Raw genomic sequence first — 23,562 nt, 5'->3', positions numbered from 1 at the left:
CTGCTCTGTACTGCTCTGTACTGCTCTGTACTGCTCTGTAATAGTCTTTACTGCTCTGTACTACTCTGTACTGCTCTGTACTGCTCTGTACTGCTCTGTACTAGTCTGTACCAATCTGGACCCAGCTGGTCCTGGACTACAGGACCTCCACAGGGTCCTGGTTAATTTTTAAAGTGGCTGAAAATAAGTAATCATCTGATTTCTGTTGTTTTCAGTACTTCTTGTGTTTCCCAGCAAAGTGAAATGAAGAAGAACATAGTAGAAGTTTGAGTAGAGAGACTCCACCTTGTACTTCTGTAGATAGTCTTGGATGACGCTAGAGCCCACGGCGCTCTTCAGGTTCTCTTCGTCTTCATCAGTGACGTTCTCCATCAGCGAGATCCAGTTCAACAGCTCTGAGGTGGCGTGTCGAGAGGCCAGCTTCTCCATCTGGACCTGAAGAGGAACCAACGCTTTACACTGAAGCTCCAGGACGTAGCCTTCAACCAGCCTGGAGCTCCAGTCTGGTCTGAAGCTCCAGCAGACCTGGAGCTCCAGCAGACCTGGAGCTGCAGGTTGAAGGTTAATGCTCCAGCAGACCTGGAGCTCCAGGTTGAAGGTTAACGCTCCAGCAGACCTGGAGCTCCAGGTTGAAGGTTAATGCTCTAGCAGACCTGGTGTAGCTTCTCCTGGACCAGCGGGATGCGGGTCAGCAGCTCGGTCCACTGCGTGTCGATGCGAGCCAGGTCGGAGCGCAGAGCCACCGTGTCCACCTTCTTCAGCCGCAACAGCTGGGTTCCTTCAGACACCGCCGAGGCCTTCAGGCTGGACTTCCCCTCCACCTCCTTGGAAAACTCCTGAGATCAGATCAATCAAACCAATCAGAACTTGATTCACTTTATGATCAATATCAGAACCTGATGAGGGTCTGAGCACTGACATAGAACCCTATTGAAACCGTAGGGATTATTATTATTATTATTATTATTATTATTATTATTATTATTAGTCAGCCTGAACAGATGCGTTTTTGAGGGCCTTAGTATACATAGGTTTTTGTGAAAGTTTGCACATTCGTCAGGTAAAAATCTTGTTAATTTGGGGGAGCAACACATGTAATTTGCAAAATGGCTCAACAGCGCCACCTGCAAAAATGTAAAAAAGTCACCCAAGAATCTCGTTTCACCGAGAGCTCCGAAAATCGGCACACATATGGAACAGATCAAGTCGAGCAAAAAACTCTGTTACAGCCAGAACGAAAACTGAACAGGAAGTCAGATATTTGGAAGAAAATTTTGGTGAATTTTTTCCTCAAATGTACTAATTTTCCAGAGCGAACTCGTCCCAGAGGGAAACTCCACTCTACAACAACTTGGGCTCTTTTGATAGAAAAGGAGTTAAAGAGCAAAAGTTATGAAAATCTCTCACAAAAGTTTGAGGGCGTGGCCGTGACTGCAGCACGCAGTTTGTATCTGTGTGCGTGTGCGTGTGCGTGTGCGTGTGCGTGTGCGTGTGCGTGTGCGTGTGCGTGTGTGTGTGTGTGTGTGTGTGTGTGTGTGGTCAGTTCTTACGAGGAAGGCAGACAGATGATCCCGGACCGTCTCCAGGTCCTGAGGAACCAGAACTGCCTGCGTGTTCCAGAACTGGAGTCTGTCCAGAGCCGAGTGCAGCCATTCACTGATCTCTACACACTCCCGCTGGTACCTGCACACACGCACACACACGCGCACACACACACACACACACACACACACACACACACACACACACTGTGATACCTGCACACACACACACGAGCGCCAGGCGAGTCCCCGGTTCTGGTTCTGGTCGGTCCCACCTGGTCCAGTGTTTTAATATGGACTCTAGCCGTTGAAGCTCCTTGTGGATCCTGCTGGTGTTGCTGATCCAGCACTCCCCGAGCGACGCCAATTGGTTCTCCAGGACCGGACAGCAGACTGCCTGCAGGAGGTGTTTCCCCTGGTCCAGGACCTGGTGCAGCTTGTGCTGGTGCTCCCCAAGCTTCCCCCTAAGACCCTGGAGCCACGGCGGGAGGAGGAGCTTCAATGTCAAGTACTTTAAACCACTTCCTATCACTCTGGACCCCATAAAGACATCCTGGTCTGTACCTGATACAAGGAGATCCGGTCCTGGAGCCGCTCCTCCGTCTCCTCCACCAGGTCCACAGACGGGATGTTTGCTTCCACCACCTCCAGCTGCTGGGTCAGACTCTGGTAGTCCTGGATCAGATGGGACCAGGTCTGAAAGAGTCCAGAGAGAGTGGAGGGTGAGACCAAGCCTGGTGACTGGGCGGTATGATGGGAACAGAAGGTCTGGTGACTGGTCGGTACGAAGGGACCACAAGGTCTGGTGACGGGTCGGTACGACGGCAACAGAAGGTCTGGTGACGGGTCGGTACGGCGGAAACAGAAGGTCTGGTGACGGGTCGGTACGACGGGAACAGAAGGTCTGGTGACGGGTTGGTACGAAGGGAACAGAAGGTCTGGTGACGGGTCGGTACGGCGGAAACAGAAGGTCTGGTGACGGGTCGGTACGACGGGACCACAAGATCTGGTGACGGGTCAGTACGGCGGAAACAGAAGGTCTGGGGATGAGTCGGAATGACAGTTGGTACGACGGGACCAGGTCTGGGGATGGGTCGGTATGACAGTCGGATTGACAGGAACAGAAGGTCTGGTGACGGGTCGGTACGGCGGGAACAGAAGTTCTGTCTTGCCTCCAGGATACACTCCAGCTCCACCCCTTTACTGTGGGCCTGTTTCAGCACGCTCTGGGCCTTGCACAGCGCCTCCTTCAGGACCTGGCTCTCGGTGGGAAGCATCAGACCGCTGACCTTCCTGAAGTACGTCTCAGTCAGAATCATGTGAGACTCTAAACCCTGGAAGAACTCCTGGAGAACACAGACACACAGAGCGTCACTCCAGATCCACCACATGAACCAGAAACAGCATGTGAAACATCTGATCTTGATCCTCCAGTGGCGCATCAGTAACATCTGGAGCAGCTGGAGCTTCGCCCCCCCTCTGACTGGCTGCTGTGTGACTGAACAGTACCTTGTGCTTGTCCAGGTGCTTCTGGACGTCCTCCACAGAGCCCGCCAGGATTCGCTGGTCGGCGGCCATCTTGTCGTTGGCGGTGTCCACCAGGTCGGTCAGGTCGGTCAGGGCCCGCTCGTACTGCTCCTTCAGCGCCAGGTTCTGATTCAGCCCGCTGCGCCGGCAGCCCACCGTCATCAGCAGCTCCTCGTACGAATCCTCCAAACACAAAGCTCTCATTGGTTGACAGGGAAACCACGTCTGTGACTCACGTCTAGCTAACACTCGGCTAACGAGTCTGTTCCTGGTCCTTCTCACACACACTCCTCACCTTCATCCTTCAAATGTAAGTCTGATTTACGTGTGTGTGTGTGTGTGTGTGTGTGTGTGTGTGTGTGTGTGTGTGTGTGTGTGTGTGTGTGTGTGTGTGTGTGTGTGTTACCTGCAGTTTGAGCAGCTTGTTGCTGGAGATCTGATCAGCTGGTAGTGAAACTCCGCGGCTCTTCAGCTCCGTGATTCTCAACTCTAAGTCCTTCAGACTCTCTTCTGCACCGCCGATCACCTGACAACCAGGGAGAATGAGCGTGTGTGTGTGTGTGTGTGTGTGTGTGTTTGTGTGTGTGTGTATATACCTCCAGTTGTTTGGGTGCTGCTCGGTCCATGACTCCAGCTAAAGCCTGCAGTATCTGACATTTGGTTTCAATCAAAGCCGTCTGGAGGAGCTGCAGTTCAGTCTGTTAGACAAGAGGACGCTGAAGGTCATTCTGAAGGTCAGTTAAGGTCACTTTGTGTGATAAAGAAGAGGTGAGAGGAACCTGGTAGGCCGTGAGCTGCTGGGCTCTGGTCCTCATGTGCGCCCCCCTCTGGCCAAGGGCACGGCCCAGAGCACCCAGTCGCTCCGTCAGACAGTGCAGGTTGTCCTCCAGCAGGGAGCGCTCTTCATGTCTCAGTGATGAGGACGCCGCCAGCAGAGCCTGGCTGACCTTCACCTCCTCCGTCACGTGTCTCACGTCCTTCTCCAGAGTCTGCACACAACGTCACACACAACGTCACACACAACGTCACACACAACGTTACACACAACGTTACACACAACGTTACACACCTGGCTGAGCTTTAACTAAACTGATTCTCTTTCATTCATATTTACTGCTACTTCCAAGTTTATGAACGTTAATCTGCATGAGGAGGACACCCACCCACCCTTCCACCCCCCACTCCACCCCCACCCTCCCCAGAGTCCATGCCTCCTACCTCCTGGTTCTGCAGCTGAGTCTCTGTGTTTTCAGGCAGCAGCTCTGGTCCAGAGAAGACCACGTTCTCCACACTGTCCAGCCACGAGGACGTGGACGACACGGCCGAGTAGAGCTGCTGCTCCATCTGCTCCACCTGGATCTCCGCACCACCAGGCTGCAGGATGGAGGGGACAGGGTGGAGAGAAGAGGGTGGAGACAGGGTGGAGGAGACAGGGTGGAGACAGGGTGGAAGGGACAGGGTGGAGGCGGCAGGGTAGAGACAGGGTGGGGAATTACAGGAATAAGTTTCCAGGCCAAAAGGTTTTCAGAGTTTTCAATAAGATTGCATCGAACTAAATCCAGAACCAGAACCAGAACTAAATCCAGAACCAGAACCAGAACCAGAACCTGGGTGGTGAGGTCCTCCATGGTCTGCTTGAAGCTGCTGTAGAGAGTCATCAAGGTGGACTTGTCCTCCTGAGTCTCTCCTGTGAACATCGACCTTGTAGAGTTCACCCGCGAAGTTCTGGAGAAACCCTGAAAGAAAGAAGCAGTTAATAATGAAACTGTCGCTCCGTCTTCACCCGGTGGAGGACCCGGCTCCGTACCGCCTGATCCTGGTCCTGGTCCTGGGTTTTCTGCAGTAGCTGCACTTTAGTCTTCAGCTCCAGTCTCAGACTTTCCCAGCGCTGCCTCATTTGCTGCCGTCCGGCCGGACTCTCCCTCTCTGCCGCCGCCGAGGCCGCCGGGGCCGAGGAGCTGCAGCGGGACAGAAACAGGTTGAGCTGCTTTCGTGGCAGAACTCTGGTCCATGAGGAAGGAGGGGACCTGGGGTACCTGATGCTGCTGGGGGAGGCCTGCTGGGTGAGGATCTCCTCCCCCCTGCTGGCCACCGACTGCAACAACTTCTTCTGCTCCGCAAGCTGCTCCTCCAGCTCCTTAAGCAGGAAACAACAATTCAGACTGGACAGTACTGGTAGTACTGGTACTGGACAGTACTGGTACTGGACAGTACTGGTACTGGACAGTACTGGTCAGTGCTGGTCAGTACATCATGGACATGACACATGTGGAGTCACGGAGTTTCAGAATCACGTCTGTTGGTTGAATGAAGGTCGACTCAGGGTCAGTCGAGCAGACAGCACATGACCTGTTCAGTCTCCAACATTAAAACACAAACTAAAGGCCGTTCTGTACTTTTCCTGAGCAGCTGATGGAGTTTTCCTCTCCACCCTTGTTGGGTGGAGGGAAAATAGCTGCGTTCTGAGAGCTTCTGTTTGGAATCTGCTGCTTCTGAAATGAAACGCTGCGTTCAATTAGCTGGTCACTTTCAACGACTTCAAGCTAAAAGGTTCAGACACAAAGTAGAGGAAGTTCTTTTATTTTGAAGGTTATGGTTAGTCTGTGTTGATTTAAAACTGAGAAACGAAGCACAAGTGGCCACGCTGCGTAATACCACTTCTCACAACAAGAGGATGCAGTGTTCTCACTGGAACCAGACAAAAGCCTCTTCCATGTGTGCCACAGTGGGAACCTCCAGAACCTCCAGAAGCTCCAGACCCAACAGAACCTGCTGACCCACAGACTGTGAGAAGATTTGTGAGTGTGTGCTGACCCGTCGTCTCTGCAGGCTGTCCTGGTGCTGCTGGGTCCGTGTGGTCTGGGCCTGGGCCAGCCAGTCCTGAACGCTGGGACTCTGGGAGAGGCTGGAGTCGGAGTCACTGTCCTCTAGGTCCTGCAGAGACCCCTGAGGAACCACGGCCCAGTTACCCTCCAACCAACACATAATGGTCCGTGTGGCAGCAGCACTGTGTTGTACAACAGGACCTGTTTCTGTAGAACCTGAAGCTACTCACCTGGAAATGAGTGTGTTTGTCCTGCAGCATCCTCTGCAGCTCCAGCAGGCCCCCCTTCAGTGTGCGCAGCCTCCGGGCCAGGAGCTGGGCCTGGTCCCGGGTGTCCCTCCGGCCCTCCAGCAGCAGGTTCTCGCTCTGCAGCGACAGCTCGGACAGCGCCAGCACCTTCTCCTCCACCTCCAGCAGCATGTTCTGCAGCAGCAGGAGCAAGGAGGCCAGCTCAAACATGGTGCTGCAGCCCCGCAGCTCAAACTGCAGGTCCTGGTCCTGGTCCGGGTCTGGGTCCAGGTCCAGGCAGGACAGCACTCATCCCTGGCCCACGTCTCTGCCTCACCTCCTCTGCTACATGCTACATGCTAATCCCTCAGGCTCCCTGCTGCACTGCTCCCCAGGAGAACCACTGCTCCTGTGCAGAGCAGCATGGTCTCCTCAGACCAGGCTGCCCAGCCCACCAGAACCAGAACCACAACCAGTGCTGACAGCTCAGCTAACACTGGGTTTTGATGGTGGCTCCTCCTGCACTTGTTTTCTTCTGGAGTTTATGCTGCGCCTCCCGCCTCTCTCTCCCTTGTCTTCAGCACCTATCCTGGTTCAGAGCTGCTGATAATCTGAGAATCTGAGACCTGAAGACTCCGCCTCCCGCTGCCACACCCCGCCACACACTGATCTGCATAATCTTCTTAAGGCCGGTGCTGCAGTGGCCTGCAGGTCTAGCTCTCTGACTCCACTAATGACCCTGTTTACCCCCAGAAAGCCCCCAGATGATCCATACCTGATCATCACCAGACTATACTGACTGCAGACAGCCGGGAGCAGGAACACATGAGGAACCGGGAGTCAGCAGTTCAGAGCTGCTGGTGTTTATTACAACCTGCTGTTACTGTTATAACAACCTTCAGTCTGTGTTTGATATACAGTAAATAGACTGATGTCTTGTTGTCGTCGGTGGCCAGCAGGGGGCGCGCCTACCTGAGAAGCAGCCAGCTGATCCTCCATGTCCTCTTCCCCCTCTGCAGGTTCCAGGATGGCGGTCACAGCACTTCGGGTTCTGATCAGCCACTGGTCCAGGTCCTGGGCCTGGTTCTGACAAAGCCGAAGGACCTGTTCCTGACGCTGACCCTCCAGACGGTCACTGACCCGCTCCTGCAGAGGCCACAGCACGCCGTCAGCACGCTGTTAGCACGCCATCAGCACCCCGCCACCCGGGTCAAGTATACAGGAAGAGGATGGTGATCACCTCCAGGAGCTGCTCCTTCCCTGAAGCCTTCATGTGGATGGTGGCCATCCGCTCTGCCAGCACGGCGAGCGACGACCGCATGGCGAGCTGGTCGGCCATGTCCGAGTCCACCACATCAGACGCCACGTCGTCTATATAGCTGCTCTGCAGTCTGTCGATTTCCTCCTGCACACACTGGATCTGATCTGTCAGACCCTACACACAAACACACACACACACACACACACACACACACACACACACACACACACACACACACACACACACACACACACACACACACACACACACACACACACACACAGCTCTTCATCATCAGTGGTACAAAATACATCAATATCACTGCTGAATTAGAACGACTTGAATTGTATCTGTGTTTCGCCTGTAGGACTCACCTGCTGTGTTTCACCTGTAGGATTCACCTAGTGTGTTTCACCTGTAGGACTCACCTAGTGTTTTTCACCTGTAGGACTCACCCTGTGTGCTCTGATGTGGCGGTCTGGACTCTCCTCGTCCTCCAGCGGTTCACTCAGTTTGCTCTCCAGCGCCTCCATCTGGGAGGATATGGACTGAAGAGAGCCTTGGTAATGCTGCTGCTTCTCCAGAGCCTCGTACAGAGACCTCTGCTTCTCACTGATCTGTCAGACAGTCACACAGACAGTCAGTTCAAACTGCCTGTAGTGAGACTGAGATTCTAAAGCGTTTCAGTGCAACACGCCAGCCTGGATCAAAGTGTTTCAGTTAAGAGTCAGGTGTGTGTTTCAGTGAAAACTGTCATCATGATGAAAAGACTAAGAAAGAAACAGCTTTCCCCAACGTACCACATTCTTTAAGGTTTCCCAGGAGCGCTGCAGGTCGTCCAGGTTGGCAACCGACTCCAGCGTGGGGTCATAGAGCTGCTGGATGTGAGCTCTGGTGAGGCTCCCTTGTCCCATCTGGAGCAGCAACCAGCAAGAAACACATCAACCAGCAAGAACCACATCAACCAGCAATAAACACATCAACCAGCAATAAACACAAATCATCCTTCACAAGCCAAGTGAAAGTTCATAACTGATCATAATTGATCAAATCAGGGATCTCTGGTTCCAAAGCACAATGTTCTCATTCCTCCAATATATTCAGGTTTGTTAAAAATATATGTTTAACATAGATTTTTACATGAAGTAAAAGAAGATTTTACTTCATTTTATTTCAGAAGACATTAAGTGACTATGTCCTCTTTCTTCTCCTGCCGTCGAGTACAGCAGCAGTTTAAACCTGCTGACGGTGCAGAAAGTGAAGCAGACATTGGGAGACTGAGCAGAGACCTTGGTGACGGAGGTGTCAGGCTGAGTGACGGGAGACGGAGAGCGACAGGGCGGAGGAGACGACAGCTCGCTGGTGGTTGCTTCCTCTCCAGACTCCTCGGTGACAGGAGACAGCATCGTGTGACAGCGGCCGGCCGTCACCTGACACGTCAGCACACAGGCCGTCAGCAGGGGGGTTTGAGACTCTATGAATGTGGCGCCGGAGGCTCTGCTCACCGTGACGGCCGGAGCCGAGGACTCGGGCAGACCCTCCACGTCGCTCACCGTCAGCAGCATGGTGGCGTGCTTGGCCTTCACCGCCAGCATCTTGCACTTGGAGTTCAGGGAGGCGATCTGTTCCTGGTAGCCTTTGATCTTCTGAGCCAGCTCCTGTTGGAAAAGCCTCTGTCAACACCTGGAGCGGGCCTGTTACCTCAGTTTACTCTGTTACCTCTGTTATCTCTTTTTTATCGCTGTTACATCTGATATCTCTGTTACCTCTGTGATCAGACCTGTGTGTAGACGTTACACTGCCTCTCCCTCTCGGGTCTCTGGGTTCATCTCACAGTGTTTGAGCCATTGAGTGTGTGTGTGTGTGTGTGTGTGTGTGTGTGTGTGTGTTTACTGTACTTCATGGTGGAGGATCTGGGCCTGCAGCTCCTGGATGTTGTTGGAGGGGATTGGCCGGTCCTGAATGACGCCATGAGCTTCCTCGATCAGTCCCTGTAAGTCTCTGACTTCCTGCTCGTACTGCTCGTACTGCACCACGGCCTCCTGCACACAGACAGAGCTCACCATCACCGACATGTCCACGGTTGTTCTTGAACCAGCACGAGTCCTGGACACGATGTGGCGCAGCGCTACCTGCAGGATGTTGCACTGCTGGATGGCCACGTGCTGCAGCTGGCTGGCGTCCTGCTGCAGACGCAGGGCCGTGCGACAGATGGCCAGGCTGGGCATCACCTCCTCCGGAACCTGCAGAGCACTTTGACACAGCTGCACCGCCTGGACCTGCTGCTTGAAGCTCTCCATGTCGGCCAGCAGGCGCTGCACAGCACAGGAAGCACGTGGTGAAGGTGTGTGAAGGCGTGTGAAGATACGACCGTGGAGCACGGGGTGAAGGTGTGTGAAGTTGTGTCACAGACGTCTCTCGTGTCGTGGCGCTACCTGTCGCTGCAGCAGCTGCTCTTTCAGGCTCTGGCGGGCCAGTTCTGGAGACGTCAGCGTGGCCTGGACCTGCTCCAGCGCCACATGCAGAGCCTTCACCTCATACTCCAGCGCCTCCATACTCTGAACACACCAGGTAACAACAATCATTACCAGTATTCACTCTATGATGGTGATGAGGGTGATGATGATGGTGATGAAGGTGATGGTGATGGTGATGATGGTGAGGGTGATGAAGGTAATGATTAAGGTGATGGTCTTGGAAAGCAGGTACCTTGTCAGCGTCCTGGAGGCTCTGCAGTCGAGTCTTGATGCTCTGCTGAAGCTCTTCTGTGTGACGGCTGAGTTCACAGACCTGCTGGCTCATTGACTCCACCTGCAGCACCTCCGCCAGAAGCTCCACCTTCTCCGCCATGGACTCCAGATCTCCATGGAGCTCCCGAGACTCCCGCAGGACAGCCTGAACGCCGAGGGAAAGAGACGGCAGAGCTGCTCTGTCTCTTCTGGGCACTCAGTGTAGCTCTGATGTGAGTCTGACTTCTTCTCTGCTTCACCCTTCATCTTTCTCTGTGTCTGCTGCTTCTTCCTCCTCTGCTCCTGCTGCCTGAGCTTTCTTAACACACTGAGTCTTTAACAGTCTCACAGAGAGGACTTGAACCCATGGCATTCTTGCTGTGAGGCGAGAGTGCCAATCACTGCTCCACAGTGTGGCTCTGGAACAACTACTCATCACGTAAGTGTGACAGTGTGTGTCCAGAAGGTTATTTATATTGGGGAGATTAAAGACGGCTGGTTGGTTATCAACATTCAGTTTGAATATTTATGTGATGAAGTGAAGCAGCTGATCGTCTCTGGTCGGTATTAATGGGTTCAAAGTAAAAAGTAGGTGAGTTTATGTAAATGTGAGTCAGACAGAGTGACTCTGCAGACTGAACGGACCTGATACATGCGGATCTGTTCCTGCAGGTGCACCGAGGAGTTCCAGATGATGTTGGCCCTCACCAGGCTTCTGGCCTTCTCCGACCACCGCACGATGAAGTCTAGCATTTCGTTGTACTCGTCCAGGTAGCAGACGGCCTGGAACAAGAGGAGGATTAATGCGGGCCGGTGGAGGAGGCGGGTCGGAGGAACCGGCGGACCTGGAACAGCCAACCTTTTTCAGCCAGTTGTTGCGGCAGTCGGCCAGCCGGGTGGTGTGGTGATGCGTCTCCGACAGCTTGTTGAGGGCGTCGCTCAGCTGTTTGGCCAGCAGGGGGTTTCTGCGTCCGAAGTCCTGCACGGCGGCGTCCAGCTCCGACAGAGTCCGACCGCAGGAGTCCAGGTCCTCGAACAGGTTCTGAGGAACCAGAGCAAGGTTCAGTCCTGGTCCTGCAGGAGAACTGACACTCAGCTGAACACTGACCTTGACTTCGTCCTTGGCGTGGTCCACGTCAGGAGACTTCTCCTTGAACTGATTGGAGATGGCTTTGAGCCTCTCTGACAGGTCCTGCATCCTGGAGCTGATCTCCTCTCTGATCTCCCTGGTCTTCTGGTTCTCTCTCTCCTTGGACAGAACCTGAGAGGAGACCACAGCTGAGTTATGACCTGGTGAACAAGTGAAAGTGCTCATGATGACTGTCCTCTTGTCACCTGATCTTCGATGGCGCCCAGAGCCAGCGAGACCTCGGCGAGCTGCATGGAGATCTCTGACGGCAGGATGGTGTACAGGTCCAGGTACTTGCTCTGCTGCTGCTCCGCCAGTTTGTCCACGTTCTGGCGATATGTGATCACGTCGCCATGGACAACCTGTAGCCACAGACACAAGGTCTTGCTCATCCATTCACAATGCAGAGGAGGTTCCCCACTCTCACATCGTACTCTAATACAAGGACGAGTACCTTTCTGAAAAAATACTTCAGTAAAAGTTACTTTTAACAGCTTTCAATTGTTTGATCAATTTCAGGGCTTCAATTCACTTCAGCAGGATAAAATATCGGGATTCATCGATATCTAGACGTACACTGGTGATTAGTTTTACAGAACCAAGTAAATATAACCAATCAAGAGATAATCTCACTTCTCTTTTGGAAATGATAAAGTGAATAAATAATCTGAGTTCTGGTCCTCAGTAGTGACATAACAGTACATTCTACTACAGTTACTACTCATCAACAGTATTAGTAAAGTATGGCTTCCTGAGAACATGTGGACATTAAACCAGTGAGAGAAGAACCTCCAGCTCCTGCAGCAGGGAGTCGATGTCAGGGGTGGGGTTGAGGAGCAGTTCTCTGGTCTCCTGGATCCAGGCCTTCACCACACTCAGCTCCTTCTCCACCTCCTCCCGGTCCCGCAGCTCCAGGGCCGCCTGGCTCCGCTTGGTCCGGGACTGAGTCAGGAGGCTGCAGACAAACATCTGCTCGTCACCAACGGCTGGTCCTGGACAGGAAGTCCTCAAGACCTCATGTGTTCATCCGCTCCTCACCCGTCCATCTGGTCCTGCACTGCCCTGATCTCCTTCAGGCTGGGCAGCTCCTCCTGCTCAGTTGTGGGTGAAGGAACCTCCACGTCGTGCAGCAGACTGAGGGCGTACTGCCGCAGCAGCATGAGTGCCGACAGCTCGCGCTCCAGGTCCTGGCTCAGCAGGTCCTGCTGGTCCACCAGAGCCTGCAGGGAGGCTTTGGATGCCTTCTCCACCGCGCTGTCCGGGAAACGGGTCTGCAGCTCGTCAGTGACCGTCCGCACCTTCAACATCTGGAACCAAGCAGTTCACTGAGAAACATCTTGAACCAACTAGTTCATTGAGAAACATCTAGAGCTGAGAAACATCTGGAACCAAGCAGTTCACTGAGAAACATCTGGAACCAGCCAGTTCACTGAGAAACATCTGGAACTGAGAAACATCTGGAACTGAGAAACATCTGGAACCAACCAGTTCACCGAGAAGCATCTGGAACTGAGAAACATCTGCAAACAATCAGTTTACTGAGAACCATCTGGAACCAACCAGTTCACTGAGAAACATCTGGAACTGAGAAACATCTGGAACTAATCAGTTCTTTTCTCAGGTTCTCTGTTGGTCAGTCTGTCGTTCCGTACCTTCTCTCTGAAGGTCCTCCACTCCTGCGCCGTGTCCTCCAGGACTCTCTCCTGACCTCGGGCGACGCTGCGGAGTCGCGTCCAGCGCTGCCACACGGTGGTCATGGAGCGGCTGATTGTCGCCTTGCTGGCGTCGCTGCCGACCAGCTCCAGCTGAGCAGCCTGCTCCTCCAGACCGCTCAGCTTCTCTTGGAAACCGTTGACCAGCGACACCAGAGACTGAAACAGGAGAAACACTGTTTATTCTAAAGTAGAGGTAGCAGAAGTGACGCCTGAACTCAGGTTCAGGGATTATTTTAAAACACCATGTAAGAACGTGAACATCATTAAATGAAGAATTCACCGAAGATGATAAACTGAAGCTGAAGATAAACTGATTTAATGACCAGTGACTGATCCTTAAAATAATCTGTGTGTGTGTGTGTGTGTGTGTGTTACCCGGTGACTGCACAGCTTCTCCTCTGCTTCCTGATTGGTTGCAGCCTTCGCAGTAGAAAACTCAGTCAGTTTCTTTTCAGCTTCGTTCATCAGCTCGATGACGGTTTGTCTCGTTTCCTGGTACGACTTCCACTGAGACACACAGCTGGGGGACAGAGGGACTACTGAGACCTGGACCACTGAGACCTGTAGACCTGGTTCAGACCTGGTTTAGACCTCTGATCAGGTCCTTTGAGTCCATCTATATTGTGTATTGATGTACCTTGGACATGAAACACCTTGTTTCTGGTTCAATGATCACTACGGCTATTGATCAATACCTGTAGGTATTGGATCGTTCTGTGTGTGTACCTGTGCAGGACGTCCTGGTGGCACTGCAGCTGGTCTCGGACCTCGGCTCCCCGCTGCTGGGCCGACTCCAGGCTGAGCTTCAGCTGCTCTCTGGCCGTGGGGTTGACCAGGTTCTCCAGCTGCGGGAGCAGCGTCTGCAGCTCCTCCAGGTGGAGCAGGAACTCCTGCTCCGTGGCCATGATGTCTGCCTGCTGGCGGAGGCACTCCTCGTAGTTCTCAACGTCCACGCCCAGACTTGCCTGCTGCAGGAAGGACACAGCGTCCTCTAGCCACTCGCATGCCGACTGCATCCTGAAGTGGTACTTCTGGCACAACACCAACGCTTCCTCCAGGGTGATCTGCAAAGCCAGAGACCGGAGCACATCTCTATGGTGTCCAGGACAGGACAGGACAGGACAGGACAGGACAGGACAGGACAGGACAGGACAGGACAGGACAGGACAGGACAACAGAAGAAGTATAGAAGAACCATAGGAGAGGCGTGCTGGTCCCACCTGTTTGGAGCTGAGAGCTTTCTGGACTTCGGCCTGCAGCTTGGCCATCTCCTCCAGACTGGTGTCCACGTGGACGGGCACCAGCTCGTTGGCGCTGCTGTACTCCAGCTTCTCCCGGCTGCTCAGAGCAGCGACGATCCTCAGCCTGGACTGAACCTCCTCCTGCATGATCTGCTGTTTCCTGATCTCCTCCTGGACCTTCTCCACCCGGACGTCCACGATGACGGCGCAGCCCAGCTCGTCCCGGACCTGCTGCAGCCAGTCCAGGGTCCGCTTCATCTCTGTCTCGAAGTCTTTGCTCTGGACGAACCGGGTCTCGCACTCTTCGATCAGGTCGCCAACGGCGGCCTGCAGCGAGCGCAGCTCGTCCTGCCACAGCAGCACCTGGTCCTTGGAGGCGTCGTGTGCCACTCGGTCCACACGGGGAGCCAGCGAGTCCATCTGCTCCATGAGCCTGGACAGGTGAGAGTTGGCGCTCTGCAGACTTCCTGCCAGAGCGTGGTAGTTCTTCAGCCTCTCCTCCGCTGACTGCGTCTCCGCGTTGACTTTCACCAGCTGCTCCTTGGTGGCCTTCAGCTGAGAGTCCACCTGCATGGCCATAGCTTTGTGGTCCTCGAAGGACTCCAAGGTTTCATCCAGGTGCTCCACCTTCTGCTCCACCAGCCTCTTCAGCCCATTGTACAGGCTCACCAGCTGGGTCATCTCCTCAGGCCTCCACGGCTGGCCGGTGCTTCGGAAGCCTTCCTTCTTCTGGTTGAGCTCGCTGACGGCGAGGCCCAGGTTGGCGAGGTCCGTCTGAATGGCCTTGTAGTCGCTCTGCAAACTGACCACTTCCTCTGTCTGCAAGCCGACAGGCTGCATGCCCAGAGAGTTGAACTGCTCCTCCAGCTCCTTCAGGGCTCTGTGGGTGACGTCGATGAAGGAGGTGTACTCGTTCCTGGTAAAGATGGCCTGCTGGATCTTCTCATGCTTCTCTCTGGCGAGCACCAAGATGCCATTGTACTGCTGAGGGAGGGTGTTGAGCTTCTCGTCCAGGTAGCAGTGGTCCACCTCGTTCAGGGTGGGCAGGATCTCCTGCCCTGCCCTCTGCACAATCAACAGGAGGTTTTCATATTCGATGGCCTGCTCGATGATCTGCTCGTACTTGAAGAGCTGAGCCTCCAGCTCAGCATCTCCAACCATCAGGTTGATTTCAGGGAAGGTGACGATGTCGGCCTGCTTCAACCACAGACAGATTTTCTCCAGGTCAGTCTTGAAGTACTTCCTGGAAATCAGCACTTTCTCCAGCTCCTGAAGCTTCTGGCCACACCTGTGCAGCGTCTTGTCGAAGATGTTCTGTAACTCCTGCAATTTGGTCAGGATCTCGTTCCTCTCGTCTTCGCTGGCGGCCCTCATCAGGTCCCGGCCCTGCGACCACAGCGAGGCCAGCTCGCTCTGGTAGGCCTTCAGGCTGCTCTGGACGTTCCTGCAGGTCCGGACCTGCTTGGCCATGTCGTCGGGGAGCAGAGCCACGTACTCCTCCGCCTGGGCCTTCTTCTCGTTCTGCTGGACCCAGGAGATGGACTGATTCACCGCCAGCAGGAACTGGGTCCTCTCTGTGAAGGCCTTGCTCAGGTGCTTCCTGCGCTGCACGACTTTCACGCTCAGGTTCTCCACCTCAGACTGCGTGTCTGAGATCAGCTGCAGCAGCTGGTGGCGCTCACTGAGGCCGAGCCGAGCCAGCACCCGGTCGGCGTCGGCCATGGCCTGAGCCAGGAGCAGCTGCTTGGCCTCCAGCTCGCTGCAGATGCTCAGGTGGTCGAACAGGAAGCTCTGAGCCAGCTCTGGAGGAGGGCTCATCTTCATGGCCTCCGATAGGGCGGGCTGCTGCTCCTCCGCCCAGTCCCGGGCCTCTCGCAGCCGGGCCTCCACCTGGCCCATGTCTTCCAGGGTCACCACCGAGTCCTGGATCTTCCTCTCGATCAGACTTTGCATCTGCGACCATCGCTGCTCGAAGTGGCTGAGCTGCTCCTTCACCAGCTCTTTGTCGTCCAGGTTCAGCTGCTGGATGACTTTCTGCTTCTGCTCCTTCAGGTCCTCCAGAGCACCTTTCTGTTCGTCCAGAGTCACTGCCAGTCTCCGGAGAGCTTCCAGGTGCTGAGACGAGCTTTCAGCATCTGTCCTGTGGCCAAGAGACAAAATCATTACAACTTGTGAAGCACAGCCACACTTCATGATGAACCACACTCCAGTCAAAGTGCTGGAGGTGTTCCATATTTGAGGTGGAGCTGAGGACGGACCTGGCCAGACTGTCCCACTCTCTGGACACCTGCTCGAACAGCAGCTCCACGGCAGCGATGCAGCGGTGGTAGTCCTGGGCTCTCTGCAGGTCGTCTCCTCGCTGGCCCTGCAGCCGCTGGGCCTGGTGACACAGGTCCAGCCACCAGTGGCTCATACGGTCCAGCTCGGCCAGCTCTGGAGAGTCCTGGCCCCCCGTCAGTCTGCCCACCGTCTCCGTCATCTTGGTCAGGACGCTTTGTTTGGACTGGAGCTGCTGGCCACATTCCTGAGGGACGAACCGGTTTCAACCAAGAATTCAGCACGTCCTTGAATTCTTCACATTTCAAGACAAAATGGCAAAATACACCATAAAATCTAGAGTGTGAGCAGAATGATGTTGAGACCTGCATGAACAGACTGACTGGGGTTGTGACGGTTCTTCGGCCTGGTTTTACTGACAACAGTGTGACACGGTGAATCTGCTACAACTTTAGCAGCTAATTTAATGGAAACTCATTTTACATCTCGTGTTTTACTCAACATGTGTATGTTGGCTTTGTTTCAATGAAAAGCAGAGTGGTCCCGCCCACCTTGGCCTGAGCCAGCATGTTCTGAGCGATCTTGGTCTCCAGCTCTGCAGGTCTCCTGGACAGGCTGAGCAGCTGCTGCTCCGTGTCCTGGAACAAGCTGCTCAGCTCCTGCTTCTGCTCCTTGATCTCCCTCCAGCCCTCCGACAGGACCTGAGCACTCGACATGCGCTCTTCGATCTGCAGCACAACGCTCACAGCTTCAGAACCTCGTGTTTCTGGAGCAAACAACTTAACATTCATGGTAAAACAACTTTCAAATATCAAGGATTTCCCATCAGTATTCTGTTCTTAATGTCAAAACTGTATCTGAGCTCAAAATGTGAGAAAACAGAAACATAATCTTTTAATGTTGAATTACATTTCTTCTAAAACGAGCTGAAGGAGGTGAAGTGGTACATTACAGGACCTTTAATTAAATAGAAACATGTTTTGTTCTAGAATGAGCCGAGTTGAATGAAGTGGAATGGAGGTGGATTGGATTGGATTGGAAGAGGATTGTAGTGGATGGAAGTGGATTAAAGTGGATTGGAGGAGGATTGAAGTGGATTGTAGTGGATTAAAGTGGATTGGAGGAGGTTTGAAGTGGATTGGAGGAGGATTGAAGTGGATTGGAGGAGGATTGTAGTGGATTGGAGGAGGGTTGAAGTGGATTGTAGTGGATTAAAGTGGATTGGAGGAGGATTGTAGTGGATTAAAGTGGATTGGAGGAGGTTTGAAGTGGATTGGAGGAGGATTGAAGTGGATTGGAGGAGGATTGAAGTGGATTGTAGTGGATTAAAGTGGATTGGAGGAGGATTGTAGTGGATTAAAGTGGATTGGAGGAGGTTTGAAGTGGATTGGAGGAGGATTGAAGTGGATTGGAGGAGGATTGTAGTGGATTGGAGGAGGGTTGAAGTGGATTGGAGGAGGATTGAAGTGGATTGGAGGAGGATTGGAGTGGTTTGAAGTGGATTGGAGGAGGATTGAAGTGGATTGGAGGAAGATTGAAGTGGATTGAGGTGGATTGGAGGAGGATTGAAGTGGATTGACGTGGATTGGAGGAGGATTGAAGTGGATTGAGGTGGATTGGAGGAGGATTGGAGTGGTTTGAAGTGGATTGGAGGAGGATTGAAGTGGATTGGAGGAGGATTGAAGTGGATTGTAGTGGATTAAAGTGGATTGGAGGAGGTTTGAAGTGGATTGGAGGAGGATTGAAGTGGATTGGAGGAGGATTGTAGTGGATTGGAGGAGGGTTGAAGTGGATTGTAGTGGATTAAAGTGGATTGGAGGAGGATTGTAGTGGATTAAAGTGGATTGGAGGAGGTTTGAAGTGGATTGGAGGAGGATTGAAGTGGATTGGAGGAGGGTTGAAGTGGATTGTAGTGGATTAAAGTGGATTGGAGGAGGATTGTAGTGGATTAAAGTGGATTGGAGGAGGTTTGAAGTGGATTGGAGGAGGATTGAAGTGGATTGGAGGAGGATTGTAGTGGATTGGAGGAGGGTTGAAGTGGATTGGAGGAGGATTGAAGTGGATTGGAGGAGGATTGAAGTGGATTGGAGGAGGATTGGAGTGGTTTGAAGTGGATTGGAGGAGGATTGAAGTGGATTGGAGGAGGATTGAAGTGGATTGGAGGAGGATTGAAGTGGATTGAGGTGGATTGGAGGAGGATTGAAGTGGATTGAAGTGGATTGGAGGAGGATTGAAGTGGATTGACGTGGATTGGAGGAGGATTGAAGTGGATTGAGGTGGATTGGAGGAGGATTGGAGTGGTTTGAAGTGGATTGGAGGAGGATTGAAGTGGATTGGAGGAGGATTGAAGTGGATTGAGGTGGATTGGAGGAGGATTGTAGTGGATTGAAGTGGATTAAAGTGGATTGGCGGAGGATTGTAGTGGTTTGAAGTGGATTGGAGGAAGGACTGAAGTGTATTGGAGGAGGATTGAAGTGGATTGGAGTGGATTAAAGTGGATTGGAGGAGGATTGGAGTGGATTGAAGTGGATTTAAGGGAAGATTGAAGTGCTACGTACGGTGAGTTTGACCTGCTGGACCTCAGCTGCTGTCACTTTCACTGCGTCGTCAGAAAGGTCGCAGACCGAACAGACCAGGTCCAGGTAGGTGCTGGCCTGTTCCTGCAGGGCTCTGTAGTGCTTCACCTGAGAGAGGAGGACCCGATCAGAAACCGACAGGGGACATATTGACTGACACCAGGCCAGGAGAGAGGAGTCCATCAGAAACCTGTTTGAGTGCTTCCTGCAGACCCGACGGTCCCTGGTCGTTGAGCTGGAGCTCTTCCTGGACCGTACAGAGCCAGGCCTGGCACTGCTGGAGTGTGTCCTGGTGACTGACGTGTTTCTGCAGCTCCCGGTCCAGACTCTGGTAGACCTGTAGAGGCAAAGCCGTCAGAAGCTTCACACCACCGGGACTCAAGATATGGACGTTTCTTCTGGTTACTCACACGCTGGGCGGTGCTGCAGATGGCGGAGTAACTGTCTCTGGCTCCCTGCTGGTGGGCCTGGACCTGCTGGCTGATCTTAGCCTGGACCTGCCCTGTGCAGCTGGAGACAAGACCCTCCCCCTTCTGCTTCAGGCTGTTGAGACGTTCCTGGAAACTGGCTATTTCCTCCATGATTGCCTGAAAACCAGAAGAACCAAACAGTGTGAAGAAGAAGGAGCCGAGGCGTTTGGAATGAAAGTGTGCGTGCGCGTGTGTGTGCCAGTCACCTTGTGTCGGGCGAGCTGCTGTGTCGCCGTCTCCATACTGCTGGTCTGCATGGGGTCAGAGGTCATCAGCCTACTGGACATGTGTAGCAGCCACTTCTCCACCTCCTGCAGCTCGCCGTTGTAAACCTCATGCTCCTTCAGCCACTCCACCAGGCTGCGGACCTGCGTCTGAACACACACACACACACACACACACACACACACACACACACACACACACACACACACACACAGTGAGTAAGGGGCGACGTCTTTCATCCATCTTTAAAGTGCAGTATGGTAAGTTCTGTCATGTGACCTCAGAGGATCAGCGTTCATCGTCTAACTCCAGCTGCAGTGACTAACACGGTAGTGGTCACGAGGTCATGAGGTCAGAGGAAACCAGCACTAAACAGAGCGACCACAATACAACTCTGATGTTCTAGCAGTGATGAAGAGATTGATGTCCTAGCAGAGTGATGAAGAGTATGATGTTCTAGCAGAGTGATGAAGAGTATTAAGTTCTACCAGCAGAGTGATGAAGAGTATTATGTTCTAGCAGAGTTATGAAGAGTATTATGTTCTAGCAGAGTTATGAAGAGTATTATGTTCTAGCGGTGATGAAGAGTATGATATTCGAGCAGAGTGATGAAGAGTTGTCACCTCAGCAGCCTCGCAGAGCTCCTGGTAGTCGTCCTGCAGCCTCCTCATGTTGCCGTTGACGACGGGGTCGTTGACAGACTCCAGCAGGGCTTCTCCTTTCTCGATGACAGACTTTACTGCTGAGTCATGAGTCTGAACCGTCTGCTGGATGGTCTGCACAGACAGAGCAAGTACTCCTACTGTTCAGTTGCTTCCTGCAGGGATTACCTTGTACTCAGTTACTAGGAGCAGTGGATTACCCTGTACCCAGTGGATTAACTCATACCCAGTTACTGTCAGTAGTGGATTACCCTGTATCCAGTGGTTTAACTCGTGCCAAGTTACTGGGAGTAGTGGATTACCCTGTACCCAGTGGTTTAACCCGTGCCAAGTTACTGGGAGTAGTGGATTACCCTGTACCCAGTGGATTAACTCGTACCCAATTACTGAGAGTAGTGGATTACCCTGTACCCAGTGGATGACCTTGTACCTAGTTACTGGGAGTAGTGGATTACCTTGTACCCAGTTACTTTGAGTAGTGGATTACCCTGTACCCAGTGGATTAACTCGTACCCAGTCACTGGGAGTAGTGGATTACCCTGTACCCAGTGGATGACCGTGTGCCTAGTTACTGGGAGTAGTGGATTACCTTGTACCCAGTGGATTTACTCGTACCCAGTTACTGGGAGTAGTGGATTACCCTGTACCCAGTTACTGGGAGTAGTGGATTACCTTGTACTTGGCGAGCTGGGCCTTCTTCTGGTACAGCTCAGCCTTGGGCTCCAGGCCGGCCTCCAGCAGGGTCCTGGTCTCCTGCAGCCACTGGGCCTGGTTCTTGTACTTGTCCAGGAAGTCCTTGGCGAGTGCGATGCGTTTCTCTAGCGAGCTGAGCTCCGAGCGCAGCGACGCCTTCAGCTCCTCCAACTGGAACATCTGCACCTCCACCTCCTCCGTCAGCTGCTCCGCCTCCGCCTCCTCCACAAACAACATGGCCGACTCCGTCTTCTCCCTCAGCGTCTTCAGGTGAGCGTGACCCTGCTCCATGTCGGCCTGGAGAGCCTGGAGGGTAAACACATGAATCATCTCAGTCTGTGGTGATGGCCAACAAACTACAGGGATGGAGGAATGGATGAATGGAGGGAGAGAAGGAGGGATGATGGAGGGAGGAAGGGATGATGGAGGGAGGAAGGGATGAATAGTACATTACTAATATGTATGAAAAACAGAATAAGAGTTCAAATGACAGAATTAAACTGCAGGTTTATTTTTAGTCTGATATTAATAGGAAAGCTGTTCTGTGACTCTTCAAAATAAAAGAAGAGTCCGTTCACAGATATCCTCTCAGTAACAGAAGATATAGATAAATTGCTCCGAACTGATGAGACTGATTTATAACCACAACAAAACTCCATCCAGCACAGGAACTCATCCACAGCATCAACACAACAACCAATAATGATAATAATTAGATTCCTTTTAATTACCAGTCCAGTTCAAACACAAAATGAATGAAATGTTTAAAATTAAAAACAGAAAACATTTGCTCCATTTCCTCAACAGAAACAACAACAACAAGTTGTGACACAAAGAGCCGACAGTTTCTTTAGAAGCCTGAAGTGATGAACAGAACCCAGACGGAGTGATGAAGTGATGGAGTGGCGGAGTGACGGAGTGGCGGAGTGACGGAGTGGCGTATTGACAGAGTGGCATCATGACGGAGTGGCGGAGTGCCAGAGTGGCATAGTGGCGGAGTGACGGAATGGCGTAGTGGCGGAGTGACAAAGTGGCATAGTGACAGAGTGACAGAGTGCCGTAGTGGCATAGTGGCAGAGTGACGGGGGGGCAGAGTGGCGTAGTGGCGACTGTTCCTACCTCCAGCTTCTTCATCTTCCTCTCCATGGCCAGACGGTCCACCACGGCCTCACTGACCGCCACGGTGCTGAAGCTGCTCTGAGCCGCATGCAGCCAGTCGGAGAAGGAGGTAGAAACACACTGAGCCTCCTCGATGGATGACACCTCCTCCTGCAGCTGCTTGATGGTCTCCTGCACATAAACACAACAACCATCAGAACAACACACCCACCAGAACAACACACCCACCAGAGCAGCCCTCAGTAACACTCCATACTAATACACAGACATGTTTTCGGGCACCGACAGCTTGAAAATGATGATGATTACAGTCAAATCAACTCCTGACTGTCCTGCTGGATTCTGATGCATTATGGGAAACCAGTCCTCTCTGCTCCACGTAACAGCGGTGATGTGGTGAGAGATGTTACCAGCAGGTGTAGCAGCAGGGCGTGGTACCGGGCGGTGATCTGGGTCGCTCTGGTACTGATCCGGCTGCTGATGTGTGTCTCATCCAGAACCTGCTGAGCCAGCAGACTGAGTCCCTCCATCTCGTCCTGGTACACCATCACCTCCTCCTGCCAGCTCTGCTCCAACAACAAGCACATGGTCACATGGTGTTTAACCCCACCCCACCCCCCCAGCGTCTCTCACCTTGATGAGCTGCAGCTGAGCGTCCTTGGTGGTGCGGTCAGACCGCCGGTGAGTCCTCAGCTGAGCTTTAGTCTCCATGCCCTTCAGCCAGCTGTCCAGACACTGGAACTTCTGCTCCATCTGCCGGAGTTTGGCCAGAGCGCTGTTGAGCTGAGCGCGGGTGTCGGCCAGCCGGGCCTGGTAGAGCCTCCAGTCCTGCTGCAGCGTCTCCAGCGCCCGCTCCTCCATCTGGGGGGGTCCCCAGGTGACCACCAGTTCCCGACTGACCAGCAGGGTGTTGAGCAGAGCCTGGCCCTCGCTGCAGTGCAGCTGCAGCTCCTGTCAGACAGTGCTCAGGATCAACACTTCGCCTCTATCTGCTGCTTCTCATCTATGTGTGACCTTCTGACCTGCAGCTTCTGCAGAGTCTCCTCCAGCATGTCCACGTCTCCCTCCAGCTGCATGTAGCAGCCCAGCTTCTCCTGCTCTCCGTCCAACCAGTCCTCCAGGGCCTGCAGGCCACGCTGGTAGTCCTGGTGGGCTCGGACCAGCTCCTCAGCGCCACCTACTGCTCTCTGAGAGAAACACACTCATCTGATGTCCAGTGTCTTCAGTTACTGGTTCAGTCAATCGGCTGATGCTCAATCACATGCTTCACAAAAACCAAACATAAGCTGTAAAAGCTGAAGCTCAGAGCTCATCTTAGTCATTGATCCTTCATGGTGAAACACTC

General features: G+C 53.1%; 1 protein-coding gene across 1 annotated transcript in view; it reads right to left on the bottom strand.

Annotated features, from left to right (window-relative positions):
* The window catches only part of syne1b (spectrin repeat containing, nuclear envelope 1b), a gene marked incomplete at its 5' end in the record, with an annotated part of 101,104 nt that overhangs the window by 27,829 nt on the left and 49,713 nt on the right, over positions 1–23,562 (bottom strand). Inside the window, 47 exons of the mRNA XM_080480598.1 lie at positions 286–435; positions 654–836; positions 1,551–1,683; positions 1,817–2,013; positions 2,106–2,237; positions 2,714–2,887; positions 3,051–3,251; positions 3,475–3,594; positions 3,665–3,766; positions 3,848–4,057; positions 4,287–4,442; positions 4,676–4,804; positions 4,876–5,026; positions 5,105–5,205; positions 5,883–6,014; positions 6,124–6,315; positions 7,093–7,266; positions 7,361–7,555; positions 7,837–7,998; positions 8,182–8,295; positions 8,671–9,039; positions 9,280–9,423; positions 9,514–9,696; positions 9,817–9,939; positions 10,091–10,276; positions 10,756–10,893; positions 10,970–11,152; positions 11,219–11,371; positions 11,446–11,601; positions 12,029–12,194; positions 12,278–12,546; positions 12,892–13,110; positions 13,330–13,474; positions 13,681–14,018; positions 14,175–16,335; positions 16,454–16,719; positions 17,024–17,200; positions 19,031–19,156; positions 19,239–19,385; positions 19,459–19,635; positions 19,725–19,892; positions 20,367–20,519; positions 21,078–21,404; positions 22,218–22,388; positions 22,628–22,783; positions 22,851–23,168; positions 23,240–23,404. Of these exons, the coding sequence (XP_080336724.1) occupies positions 286–435; positions 654–836; positions 1,551–1,683; positions 1,817–2,013; positions 2,106–2,237; positions 2,714–2,887; positions 3,051–3,251; positions 3,475–3,594; positions 3,665–3,766; positions 3,848–4,057; positions 4,287–4,442; positions 4,676–4,804; positions 4,876–5,026; positions 5,105–5,205; positions 5,883–6,014; positions 6,124–6,315; positions 7,093–7,266; positions 7,361–7,555; positions 7,837–7,998; positions 8,182–8,295; positions 8,671–9,039; positions 9,280–9,423; positions 9,514–9,696; positions 9,817–9,939; positions 10,091–10,276; positions 10,756–10,893; positions 10,970–11,152; positions 11,219–11,371; positions 11,446–11,601; positions 12,029–12,194; positions 12,278–12,546; positions 12,892–13,110; positions 13,330–13,474; positions 13,681–14,018; positions 14,175–16,335; positions 16,454–16,719; positions 17,024–17,200; positions 19,031–19,156; positions 19,239–19,385; positions 19,459–19,635; positions 19,725–19,892; positions 20,367–20,519; positions 21,078–21,404; positions 22,218–22,388; positions 22,628–22,783; positions 22,851–23,168; positions 23,240–23,404 (10,392 nt within the window). The remainder of the gene's footprint in view (positions 1–285; positions 436–653; positions 837–1,550; positions 1,684–1,816; positions 2,014–2,105; positions 2,238–2,713; positions 2,888–3,050; positions 3,252–3,474; positions 3,595–3,664; positions 3,767–3,847; positions 4,058–4,286; positions 4,443–4,675; positions 4,805–4,875; positions 5,027–5,104; positions 5,206–5,882; positions 6,015–6,123; positions 6,316–7,092; positions 7,267–7,360; positions 7,556–7,836; positions 7,999–8,181; positions 8,296–8,670; positions 9,040–9,279; positions 9,424–9,513; positions 9,697–9,816; positions 9,940–10,090; positions 10,277–10,755; positions 10,894–10,969; positions 11,153–11,218; positions 11,372–11,445; positions 11,602–12,028; positions 12,195–12,277; positions 12,547–12,891; positions 13,111–13,329; positions 13,475–13,680; positions 14,019–14,174; positions 16,336–16,453; positions 16,720–17,023; positions 17,201–19,030; positions 19,157–19,238; positions 19,386–19,458; positions 19,636–19,724; positions 19,893–20,366; positions 20,520–21,077; positions 21,405–22,217; positions 22,389–22,627; positions 22,784–22,850; positions 23,169–23,239; positions 23,405–23,562) is intronic.

The sequence above is a fragment of the Lipophrys pholis genome (assembly GCF_963383615.2).
Source record: "Lipophrys pholis genome assembly, chromosome: 14".
NCBI classification, from domain to species: domain Eukaryota; kingdom Metazoa; phylum Chordata; class Actinopteri; order Blenniiformes; family Blenniidae; genus Lipophrys; species Lipophrys pholis.
This window is presented reverse-complemented; position numbering and strand designations above follow the sequence as displayed.